Source organism: Diceros bicornis, chromosome 12 (genome assembly GCF_020826845.1).
Source record: "Diceros bicornis minor isolate mBicDic1 chromosome 12, mDicBic1.mat.cur, whole genome shotgun sequence".
NCBI lineage: Eukaryota > Metazoa > Chordata > Mammalia > Perissodactyla > Rhinocerotidae > Diceros > Diceros bicornis.
In genome coordinates, this window is record NC_080751.1 from 51,921,493 (window position 1) to 51,933,588 (window position 12,096).

The 12,096-nt window shown below is 46.3% G+C and overlaps 1 protein-coding gene across 1 annotated transcript in view; it reads left to right on the forward strand.

Annotated features, from left to right (window-relative positions):
* The window catches only part of LOC131412080 (xanthine dehydrogenase/oxidase-like), a 70,977-nt gene extending 59,579 nt beyond the window's left edge, over positions 1 to 11,398 (forward strand). The window contains exons 31-36 of the mRNA XM_058551505.1: positions 2,140 to 2,192; positions 4,083 to 4,197; positions 4,971 to 5,036; positions 6,466 to 6,654; positions 8,562 to 8,738; positions 10,438 to 11,398. Of these exons, the coding sequence (XP_058407488.1) occupies positions 2,140 to 2,192; positions 4,083 to 4,197; positions 4,971 to 5,036; positions 6,466 to 6,654; positions 8,562 to 8,738; positions 10,438 to 10,488 (651 nt within the window). The 3' untranslated portion in view covers positions 10,489 to 11,398. The remainder of the gene's footprint in view (positions 1 to 2,139; positions 2,193 to 4,082; positions 4,198 to 4,970; positions 5,037 to 6,465; positions 6,655 to 8,561; positions 8,739 to 10,437) is intronic.
* Positions 11,399 to 12,096: the final 698 nt, after the last annotated feature.

Consider the following 12,096-nt stretch of genomic DNA (forward strand, 5'->3'; position numbering starts at 1 on the left):
TTAAGTGCAGAGCCTCTGTCCCGACCCCAGCAGGAATAGGAGGTCATGATCTAGTCACTCAGGCAAAGAGAAGCTGAGGTGGTCTGTGTAATTTCACAGGACCAGGAAATGCTCAACCTAGCTGGGCCCCTTTCTCTGCAGTTTTCATAGTTGAGGGAAGACACTTGAGGAATATTTTTGATCCAGGATCTTGACAACCCTGTAGGAATAGGGCTTTGGCTGCTCTGAGCCAGAGAAGATGGGGGTGACTGCTGGACATGTCTCCCTGTAAAGTCTTGGCTCACTCGACCTGGTCCCACACCCCACTCGGCCGCAGTCTTGATGAGCCTGGTTTTCTTCAAACTTCCTTCACTCAGAGGCCTGCCCCAGCAGCATCTCCCCCTCCCCGGCTCCGGAGTCTGGGTCCACTGAGATTCCATCTGTGAGGGGGCAGGGGAAAGACATGGCCCAAGAGTTGTATCATGCCTGTGATTTTAGGAGTGACAGAACAAGCATCATACGCAGCAAGAACAAGCCCAGTTCTCTGAATTCTGGTTTGGAGGCCTGCCTGTCAGAAACCCTCAGAGGGATGCTGCAAGGAAGCATCTCTCAGGTGGGAGGCTTCTGCTCCTCCAACAAGCAGAAATATCCATGGCAGCCCTGCTTCACCATCCCCTGGTGTTGGAATAGGAGAACTGGGCACAACAGTAACACATAAAATGTGCCTACATACAACCCAGCTCAGATAGTACAAGTCTCCCTTAATATATTCAAGGAAGATAAGCTATTTCTCTCAGACCCACCCATCTCACTAGAACTCACATGACCTCTACTTCCCTTCCCACACTCATGGATACCACCCACATAAATACCACATGACCGTCGATCGGTTTTGGTAGTTTGGATTTTAGCATGGATTTGTCAGGCAACGTTAATGTTTTCAACAACGTTACAATCTGTTGAGCTGAGCTTTACAAATCAAGCCTTTACAATCTGTTGACCTGAGCTTTGTCCTCAATGACTGGCCATGTAGTCCAGTGTTCCTTGTAAGGAGATAACCCCAATATAGGCCATTATCAAAAAGGTGTGATCAGGAGATGACAGGCATCAAATCTCTTCAGTGTCTGTACCCCACTGAAGAACAAGCCTTTATTACCACCACCACTATATATGTACATATTTGGTACCATATATGTATGGTAAGGATCCTAGAGAAATTCTTTATCTAAGCCTTAGTTTTCTCATCTGTAAAGTGAAGATAATTATAGTACTGATCTTACAGGGTTGTGTTGAGTATTAAACAAGATAATGCATGCAAAGTACTCGGTAGCATCTGGCACATGGTAAAGAGGTTCATAGTTGACAATGATCATGATGCAAATTATATCAACTACAAATTAAATCTTAGTGTTGTGCTAGTGCTGGGGATACCAAAAAAACTTATTAGTGTAGTTAAAGAGATAGAATGAATGGATAGATAGACAGATAGCTTTATTAATAGGAAGGTATAAACAAAAACACAAGGTTAACAGGCTAAGTATCAAATGATCAATATAGAGAGTTGCTGTTATAAGGCCAGAGTAGGAAGTGATCACTGGGGAGAGGCGATTGGAGAGGCAAGTGTGAGCTGGTTGTTGAGGGAGGAAAAGGATTTGGACAGATATAGCAGAGGAACCACATGAATGAAGGTGCAGAGGTGTGGGGACATGGAAGGGTTGGCAGAGAGTTAACACTCAGGTTTGGCTGGAGTAGCAGTGGTGTGTGTGCTACATAAAGCCAGAGAGAAGACCAGGGTCCTTAATGTCAGGCATTTGGTCTATAGGCGATGGGGAGTCATTGAAAGCTGTAGAGTAGGGGAGTGACATAGGCTGTGTGTTATGTTAAGGTGTTTTACTCTGGCTGCTCTGGGCTACATGGCAGGGTGGGGAGGTGACTTGAGGCAGGAAGACCAGTTAGAGGCTACTGTAGTCCTCTAGGCTTCAGATGACGAGGACCTAATGCAGGGGGTGGCAGTGAGGATGCGAGGTAAGGTGTGGAAGTGAGTCACTAGTGGAAGGAGTTGATTGGCTTCCAGAAGAGGAGGATGAGCTCATGAAAGCTTAGTGCTGGGTTTCTGGAAACCATGCTTACCCCTTCCTGACGGCCATGTCCTCTCCTCAGGTCATAGCTGCTTACCAGGATGCAGTAAGCTTGTCCGCTACTGGGTTTTATAAGTAAGTATGGTGCTGGTCTCGCCCATCTCACAATATGTTGTCATCCTAACCTCTGTCTCCTCCAGCACTGAATTCTGTGTGCCTTTGGTCAGGAGAGAGCAGTTCCACCAAAACTCTTACCTCTTCAATGGACGTCCGCTAATTTCAATTTAAAGATGCTCTAAAATACATGCGATTACCAAACGATGTGCCGAGGAGGCAAAAGCACGTGCTGCCATATCAGAAGATCTGCGTTTTAGTTCTGGTCTTAAAGTGCGCTGTTCCGCTTGGGGAATCAGTGGTTCTCTGAGCCTGTTTCCTCGTTTATGACATAGTGGGACAATTACCAACCATTCCTCCCTCAGCGTTCTCCTGTAAGAACCAGGGGATCCGGTGTTCTGAGTTTCCCATGTGTGTTACTTTGTACTATGCATCGGATTTCTTTACGGAGGCTTTCCTTCAAAAGAATGAGAGGAGGATTTAGAGCACGTGATCTTGTTACAAAATGCAGAATTCAGTGGAACTTAAAGTGAGAGTTAGAAAAGAGCACACATCTTCTGCAACTTTAAAATTCAGTAGCAGCATGTAGAGCTAGAGACCCTGCCCATCTGATTTAGAAGCTGTGTATCAAAAAAAGATATGATCATATTTACTGTCAGACATAATGTTTTAGCTTTCTCTGCGAAAGTTAACTAAGACCTTTTCTCTCACAGACCAATGGATTTGGAAAATAGTTTAATGTTTGCTTTAAAAGGTCTTGTGTGAATGTACGAACATATATATAATATACATACGTTGTACATTTTATGTATATTTTACATAACATTTACATATACATTTTATGTATACTATGTATATGTCTTATACATAAGTACATATATATATGTATTAGGCAAAGTAACGTTTTGCCAGTGGTCCCTGAGTTATGTAATATTTGACTTACACAGACACAAACTAGTGAGACTTTCTCATAAGTTCCTATTTCATTTTTGGAGTTAATGAAACTGGGATTATATAAGGAAACGCCCAGATGAAGATGGTGAAGTCAGAGGTCAAAGAAGGTGATGGTTTCTCCTGGGAGAAGCCTTTTCCCTCAGCCCTATGTTGGTTTTGTTTTCATGCAGATTCTGATCACGTCAGCTCACATTATTTCTATGTAATGTGTAGAATAACATAGATCCAGAGTACTATAAACTCTGGGTGTGAGAATACACACACACACACACAAACACGTACACATGACTCATGTAGAATTGGAAATGTATCAGATACTCAGGATTGAAAAAGAAAAAATTGTATAAGAGAGCATCTGCTTTTATTAATAACACTTTCCTCAAATCACTTGTTGAAATTTAGAAGGTGCCCGTAGATGAGGAGTAATGCAGGCAAATGCTGCTTAAAGATGCACCCAGGCTGCAGGAGATACTGATCTTGTTAACTTTCACTTTGAGAAAGGTGTGCAGCCCTGTGAGCAGGTGAACTTGTGTGAACAGACAAGGAGCCAGAGCAGGCAGAAACTTAGGTTCTGAAGACCTTGAATTCTAATTCAGTAGATCCTTTGGAGTGTGACTTTCATTTCTTTCATGAGCTCAGGCAAATCTGTCACCTGTTTCTACCGTGTAGAGGAAAGTACGTTGATACTAAACACTGCTCGGCTGTACGGGATGAATCATACAAGGACCATTGGTAAAATGGAGCAAAGACAAGAGACAAAACTCTCTGGAATATCCGGGTTTCATTAACGAGTTCAAAATAGTCAAAATATATGGGCTTTTTTGAAGAACAGCTAAATGAAAAAATAAAACCTTGGGAGTCTTAACATTTTGTGGGACAAGCTGTGTGTGTGTATGTATGAGTGGCGGGGCGTGTTCATCTTAATACAAGTGCAATATTTTCTCTTTTCTCCCCCAGAACACCCAACCTTGACTACAGCTTTGAGACAAACTCAGGAAATCGCTTCTACTACTTCTCATATGGGGTGGCTTGCTCTGAAGTGGAAATTGACTGCTTAACAGGGGATCATAAGGTAAAAAGTTTACAGACCTTCAGTACCAAGGGGGAAGGAGAAACAACTCAATTGCAATACCAAGAGCTGATAGAGACAAACTTTCTGGTTGGAAAAATAATGTCTTACAGCACAGCTTGGCAAACTTCCTACAAAGGACCAAAGAGTAAATATTTTAGGCTTTCTGGGCCACAAGCCTGCCTCAGCTACTCAACTCTATCATTGTAGAAAACAGCCATAGACATATGTAAACAAATGAGCGTGGCTGTGTTCCAATAAAATGTTATCTATGCACACTGAATGTGAATTTCATATAGTTTTCACATGTCACAACATATTCTTCTTTTTATTTTTGTCAGGCATTTAAAAATGTAAAGACTATTATTAGCTCACAGGCCCTACAAAAACAGAGGACGGGCTGGATTTAGCCATGGAACATAGTTTGTTGGCTCCTTCTTACATGATCCACCCAGACTCAGGTTAAAAGCCCCAGGAACCTGGGAACTTGCTGTTCCTACTCATGTGTGGGTGTGTGCACACTTATTTCCAATTACTGAGAGAGCATTGCCACTCCCATCTCCTCCCCAGCTGCTAAGAACTCAAACTTCAGCAGTGACAATGGAAGTGGACACTGGCGGGGACATGAACAGCCCTGCCTGAGCGAGCCCAGGGCGTTCTGCCTGTGAAAATGCTGTTTGGGTTGGCATTTAATAATCTGAGGATCACCAAGACCCATCTATCATTCCCCACATCCCTTTCTTCTCAAACTGCTTCCATTTTGCTGTCCACTTTAGAACCTCCGCACAGACATCGTCATGGATGTTGGCTCCAGTCTGAACCCTGCCATCGATATTGGACAGGTAGGCTCATGGGGGACCAAAGTGGTGATGGACTTGGCCACTGATGCGCCCCATCCCCTCCTAGGGTCACCAGCCGTGACATCTTGTCCAAGTTCTGAACATGGTACCAAATGAGTCTCTCTCTGAGTGGGGTTGAGATAGATGAGAGCCCACCTAACTCTTGAGGCAGAAGACAAATTAATGTGAATTAACTTGGAAAAGGCTTTCACACCTCGGAGAGCAAGATGATGAATGGTGAAAGCATTGGGCGCACACGCACACACACGCGCACACACACACGCAGAGATTGAGAGGGGGCACAACGTGGAATGGAGATTGAGTTTGGCATCGATGTGCAGGCAGTGAGGTCTGAGGTCAGAGGAGTTTTCTCCCTCCTCATTCCTCTTCCACACAGGGCAGGTTTTGTTCTCCAGGAAGTAAATGCTACCAAGCATGGGGCGGGGGGCACTGGGGGCAAAAGAATGATTTGAGCAAGAGGAGTAAAGAGATGAATGTCCTGAAGAAAATCACTTTTGGAAAATATGAGAGTATTGGGCAGAGCAGGTGGAACAGGAGGGAACAGAGGGAAGAATCCAGAACTGAAGTACTGAGCATCTGGTAGAAAATTAAATTGTATCTCTCAAAAATGGACAATTACTGAGTACACAGAAACTTAGTTGTTAGTCAATCTGTTCACTAATTCATTGAACAACCATGCGGGGACCCCTACTACGGCAGGCACTGAGCTCAGCACCGCAGACACAAGATGATTAGTGCCTGGTTTCCCCCTGGAGCACGCTTGTGTAACTACAGCAGTACCACTTGTCGCTATTCTGAGCACTGAGGCTGGGAGTACAGACGCGTGGGCAGCAGAGCGTGGCAGGTGCCCTAAAAGAGATCTGTAAGCCACAGCAGGAGCACACTCTCTCCCAGAGGGCAGGCAGGGCTGGGAGTTCAAAAAGCCTCCCAGGAATCTGGGAATCTACTATCCAAGGAATTCCCCGTCTCTCGTGGGGCTGCTCACAGCGCATGGTCCCACTCAGCGCACAGGAGGAGCGTGGGCCCCTGAGGGACACTCAGCAACCATTAGCCTATGAGCTTCTAGGCTTGGGGTCGCCATTTCTCCGTGGCAACATTGAAGGAACATCTCCACCTGCCCCGAGGCAGGTTTTAATGGGTATGCCTACCACTGCGTGACCCTCTTGGAATCGCTGACAAGTTCTGAAACTGACCTTCAGCGTTAATGCCTTCGCTCTGCCCATGCCAGTGCCTGGCGAAGGCCCAGATAGGTTATGCTGGGCCCGGGCAGGAGCCAGGTAAGAAGTGGAGGGATGTTTTCAGCTTCTTTCCAGCCCCACTCCAGGTGGGGATTGGTGCCCATTGTGGGAAGCAGTACATGTCCTTGGGGATGGGAGAGGCAAGGTAGCCACGGTCTCTGTCTGCCCTGCAGGTGGAAGGGGCATTTGTCCAGGGCCTTGGCCTCTTCACCCTGGAGGAGCTGCAGTATTCCCCTGAGGGAAGCCTGTACACCCGCGGCCCCAGCACCTACAAGATCCCTGCGTTTGGCAGCATCCCCACTGAGTTCAGGGTGTCCCTGCTCCGCGACAGCCCCAACAAGAAGGCCATCTATGCATCCAAGGTACCATTGCCCTGCGTCTGTGCTGCCTTCTGGTCTGCATGGTGGGAGACCACGGGTGGTGACCAGGGGCTCCAGCCACTTGCTATGTGGGTCTGCAGGTGCTTGTCTGGAAGAGAGAAGAGGGCTTGATACTAGCCTTGGTGAGGACAGTGGAGGGGTGGGCAGTCCTGCCTGAGAACCAGGGAACTGGGCTGAGGATGACACTGCCTCCATGTGGCCAAATCCAGCTCCTTTGTGTGCACTCATGGGGATTCCTTAATCCAGTCCTGTAGGTCAAATCTTGACATACACCCATGTCTCAGGTGTGCATCCCTGATGCTTGGTCCTAGAGATGCTCTCACAGGTACAGCACCCCTCTAGTTCCATGAGAAGCAGCATATTCCCTGCAGATGGGGCAGCACCTCCATGAACACCCCTTCACCTCCTTCAGTGGCTGCCACCTGACCTTAAGACTTGATCAGCATGCCTGAAGGATTATAACCATCCTCTATTTCCTCCTTGTCCTCAATAAGTATGAAAAAATGGTTGAAAATCAATTAAGCTGATTGATATAGTCCTAGATCTAAGAAGAAATACAGATAATCACTTGTAACCAATGAAACACACCCATTTGCTCATCTCATGGTTTACTTTACTGTGGGAGGGTCTGGGCCACTTTGTGATCCTTGCCATTGGCTCTCACACTTTAGCAAGCATCAGAATCATTGGGAGCTCATGAAAAAAATGCAGTTCTGTAGGGCCCACCTCTAGAAATCTTGATCCCATAAGTCAGTGGTAGGTCCCTGGAACATGCTTTTTTTTTTTTTTTTTTTTTTTGCTGGAAAAGATTTGCCCTGATCTAGCATCTGTTTCCGATCTTCCACTTTTTTTCTTCCCCAAAGCCCCAGTATATAGTTGTATATTCTAGTTGTAAGTCCTTCTAGTTCTTCTATGTGAGCCGCTGCCACAGCATGGCTACTGACAGATGAGTGGTGTGGTTCCGCCAGTGTGAATCGAACCTGGGCTACCGAAGCAGAGAGTGCCAAATTTTAACCACTAGGCCATCAGGGCTGGCTCTGGAACTTACATTTTTAACAAGTGCTCCTAGTGATTCTGATACAGGTAGTCTCTGATCTATGCTTTGGAGGACAAAACAACCTCTGCTAGAAAATGTTTTAATTCCTGTTTGTCATGAGGCCTATATTCCAGCAGAAGCTGTAAGTATAATATGGCGCCTGTAACTGTTGGTGTCAGAGTTGCAGGGAGAGTATTCCCATAGCCTGATAACTGTAGAAAGGGTTAAAATTCATATCAGATTTTTTTGTCTATAAAATATAATTATTTAATATAACTTTTTTTTTTTCCTTTTGTGAGGGAGATCAGCCCTGAGCTAACATCCGTGCTAATCCTCCTCTTTTTTTTGCTGAGGAAGACCAGCTCTGAGATAACATCTATTGCCAATCCTCCCCCTTTTTTTTTTTCCCTTTTTCTTCCCAAAGCCCCAAGATAGCTGTATGTCATAGTTGCACATCCTTCCAGTTGCTGCACGTGGGACCTGGCCTCAGCACTGCCAGTGAAGTGGCCCATCAGTGCGCGCCCGGGGTCGAACCCAGGCCGCCAGCAGAGGAGTACGTGCACCTAACCACCAAGCCATGGGGCTGGCCCTAATATAACTTTTAATGGTACATTATATTTGCATGGTGTCATCAGAGAAAATCACATAATAAGCGTTAAAAGAAATGTGCTAACAAGGTTGAGTCATTTGCTAGATCCATTGTTCTCAGCCCCTGATTGATTTTGACGGCCCTTCCTGCCGTGCTTGGTGTGGTCCGTTACCGCTGGCTGGGGTCCCCAGCAACACCAGCCCTCCTGGTGTGGAGCCTGGGGCCACTGCCCTTGATTCTCTGTCCTGTGCTCTGTCCACTCAGGCTGTTGGGGAGCCACCCCTCTTCCTCGGCGCCTCCATCTTCTTTGCCATCAAGGACGCCATCCACGCAGCTCGAGCTCAGCACACAGATTATAATACGAAGGAGCTTTTCCGGCTAGACAGCCCTGCCACCCCAGAGAAGATCCGCAACGCCTGTGTGGACAAGTTCACCACACTGGTACGATGCCCCTCGAGCATCCCCTCAGTCCTGGGGAGGCCAGGCATAGGCCTGCGTGCTGCAGTGGAGGCTCTGCAGAGAGGAGAGGGAGATGTTAGGCTCTCTCTCAACTGGGCAGCCCTGGGTGAATGCCACCCTTCACTATGCCGTTGAGGCACCACCCTTGAACTTGCAGGAAAATAACAAGAAAGCTCCTAAAGCGTAGCTTGTAGCTGAGGCTCCTTAAAGGAAGGAGGGCTGTTTGACGCTCAGCTATGACCCACAGATTTCATTATTTTCCATGAAGTTGAGGATGATGGGTAAAACTCCAGAAGAATCTAATCTTTAGGGTCCATCACTAGTATATTTGAGACCCTTCTTTGTTAGGGATACTGTGTGAGGTTCTATGGAGATGAGAGAAAAAGAGGAATTTATTGATCCATTAGATGGACCCCATGTGTTCTGTGATTACCATGTGCTGTGCTGATAGTGGGGACACATGGCTGCCCTTGGAGACTTTGCAGCCTTTAAGGAAACCAGATGACTGCATTACATTGATGGGTTACTAGCTTGGAGGTATATGTAGCAGAATGTAACAGGAGTTCTATGGTTGTTGGAGTCATTCTGGGAAGCCCCTGTGGGATACTTGTAGTGGACAATGCCTGGTGAAATAAGACCATGCCAGGACAGTGTCTTCCACGGTTGGAACCTCAGAACCAGCCCAGCCTCTGAGTTGCGCTGACGTGGGCACTGCACACAGAGGACTCTCCAATTGCCTTTGCATGGCACCCTTTGTTGAGTTAGCAGAACCGGGTTCTTCCTGATACCCAAGTTGGATTTCCTTCTAGGTATTTGATAGGAAATTTGATAGGCCTTTCGGGTTCAGAGGTGAAGAGTGTACTTACGGACACAAAGCGTTTCAGGGACGGGGAGGCTACAGGGGAGCCCTCAGGGCAGGCAAATCTGCCATCCCAGACCTCAGCACTGAGGATGAGGGAGGCAGATGGGTCCCCAGTCAGGCCACACTTCAGGTCTGCCAATAGCTTTAGCTGTGGAGTGAGAATCACGCAGACCATGTGTGGAGCTCCCAGGCAGTGAAGATGCCCACAGCTGTGCAGCAACCTGCCCACAGCCCAGAACCTTCCCACATGGCCCCGATGCTGACAGTTACCCAAACCCCATGCCCTGAGAGGAGAGGTGCTGCTGGGCTCTCAATAAGCTTGCACAAGTTGCAAAGTTAGCTCCTTGCAAACAATCTGATACAGAATTCAATGATTTAATGAGCCGCTCTGAGGCCCCAGACCTAAAGCAAAGAGTCTAATCCAAGCCCCTTTGCTGTGTTTCAACACACCAGTGATTTAAAATGCCTGCAATGGATTTGCATGAGTAGCTGAGTCTTTGAACTAATCATGGTTTTGAAGGACTGTGAGTGCCACGTGAGAAGGGACCACTTCTGTGTTTGTCCATCCCTGTATCTCCAGATCCTGCTGGAGTGCCTACCACATGGAAAGTGCTCCATAGAAGTAAATGATTGACTAGGAAGTTAAGAGGCCCTGCCCTTGGGGTGTTCCCAACAGTTGGGACTGCAGAGTGGTGTTTGGTCTTGGAATGGTGGTTGGCAGTGGTGGGAGGTGGCATGTGCGTGAGAGGGCAGGAGGGGGCACTGTGTCCCATGCTATGGAAAGACTTTGGCAGTGAATTTTCTATTGTTCTTCCCTAGTGTGTCACTGATGTACCAGAAAACTGTAAACCCTGGTCTCTGAGGGTCTGAAGAGAAAGCCCCGGGTGGAGTCTTCTTATGCTAGACTGGGGCTTACATGGAGTGTGGAACATATCCTGCAGAACATGAATCTATAGAAGTCGTAAGATGGCACCGCTGTGAGTCATCAGGATGGTGTTTGGAAGAACATTGATGCATTGGAAGATTTTAATCAAAAATATGATTTGCAAACATAATGATAAGCAAATTCAGAACTGTTGGGCCCAAGTGTTTAGTATACAATTAGGGTCATTTCATGTCTGTTTTAATCACTTATTTGAAGTAGGTTTAGGAATTTTTTGTGCTATGTCTCAACTCACTGTGAAGCCTGTTTAACCTCAAGGGCTGACAGTGTCTGTCCTTCAAAGAGGATTCCCACAAACCTCCAGGAGCTTAAACCAAAATTACTCTAAATCCATGTGCTTTTCCTCAGAAAGCCTTTCCTTCAAACAAACGTATGTCATATTATAACTCAGATCCATACTTAATTTCCAGTGGGACAGTGGGGTGAGAGTCAAACCTCTACTCACCTTTGGGTCATTGGAAGAGAATAAAGACTGAAACAAATTCAAGGTTAATGGATCCAATCTTGTTAAGCTGCGTAAAGTAAGATTATTCTAGAACACCAAAAGCCGACCAGCCCAATTATTGAGCACCTACAGTGTGCTAGGTTTCTTCCTCTTCCACGTTGTGCATTTCAGAAAAAAGATCAGGTTTAAAAATCTTCATTTGAAGCCAGAGTAATTTCCACCTAGAAAAGATGCTACCAAAATCAAGATCAGCCAGAGGAAAAACGGTCAAGGAGCCTGGGTTCTCATCCCAGCTGTGTCTCTAACTGTTTGTGTGACCTTGGACTGTCACTTCCCTTTTTCTGTGCTTCATTTTACTGCAAAATAAAGGATTCAACTGGAATAATCTCTAAGGTCTTCTCCGGCCCTACAAGTCTATAAATATGTGACCTGAAAACTCCAGTTGCATAAGGGATCTGTAGCTATCAAAGATGTGGCTCCCTCACTACGATGAGATATCTGTGCCTAATGCACTCTTCTTAGATCCCCCCAAGTCCCTGAGGTTGGTAAAGAGGACAGGAGAAAGGTAAATACCCGCTCTCGTTGCTCCAACAGTGATTTCATCACTATGTGGTGCTGGGTGGACGATGTGACACTGCCATGTGCCTTCGCTGAATAAAACACCCAGCCTTCTGCCAGACGGGTCCATGGTTCTGGCCATGGAAGGAGGATAGTGGAGGCCATGCAGTCGAGCCCAGTGCTTGATGTCACTAATACCATAAAAGAAACTGTCAGCTGGTCAGCATGTGAGAAACGCGTATTAGTCATCATAATCACACCCAATGCTAATATATGCTGTATCTTAGCAGCCTTCATTTCTAGAGGATGCACACACCAAACACTCACATGCACTTGCATTGACACACACACACACACACACACACACACACACACTTCCTTACAGAATTCTCTTCCTCAGAGTATTTTAGACATGCCTCTGTTTTTACAGCACAATTATAACTGAAGAGCTTTAGAAATTGAACCAATATTTACATTGAGGTCCACACATGTCTGTTTCATTGATTTCTGGAATATTCTAGGGCATAGCCTG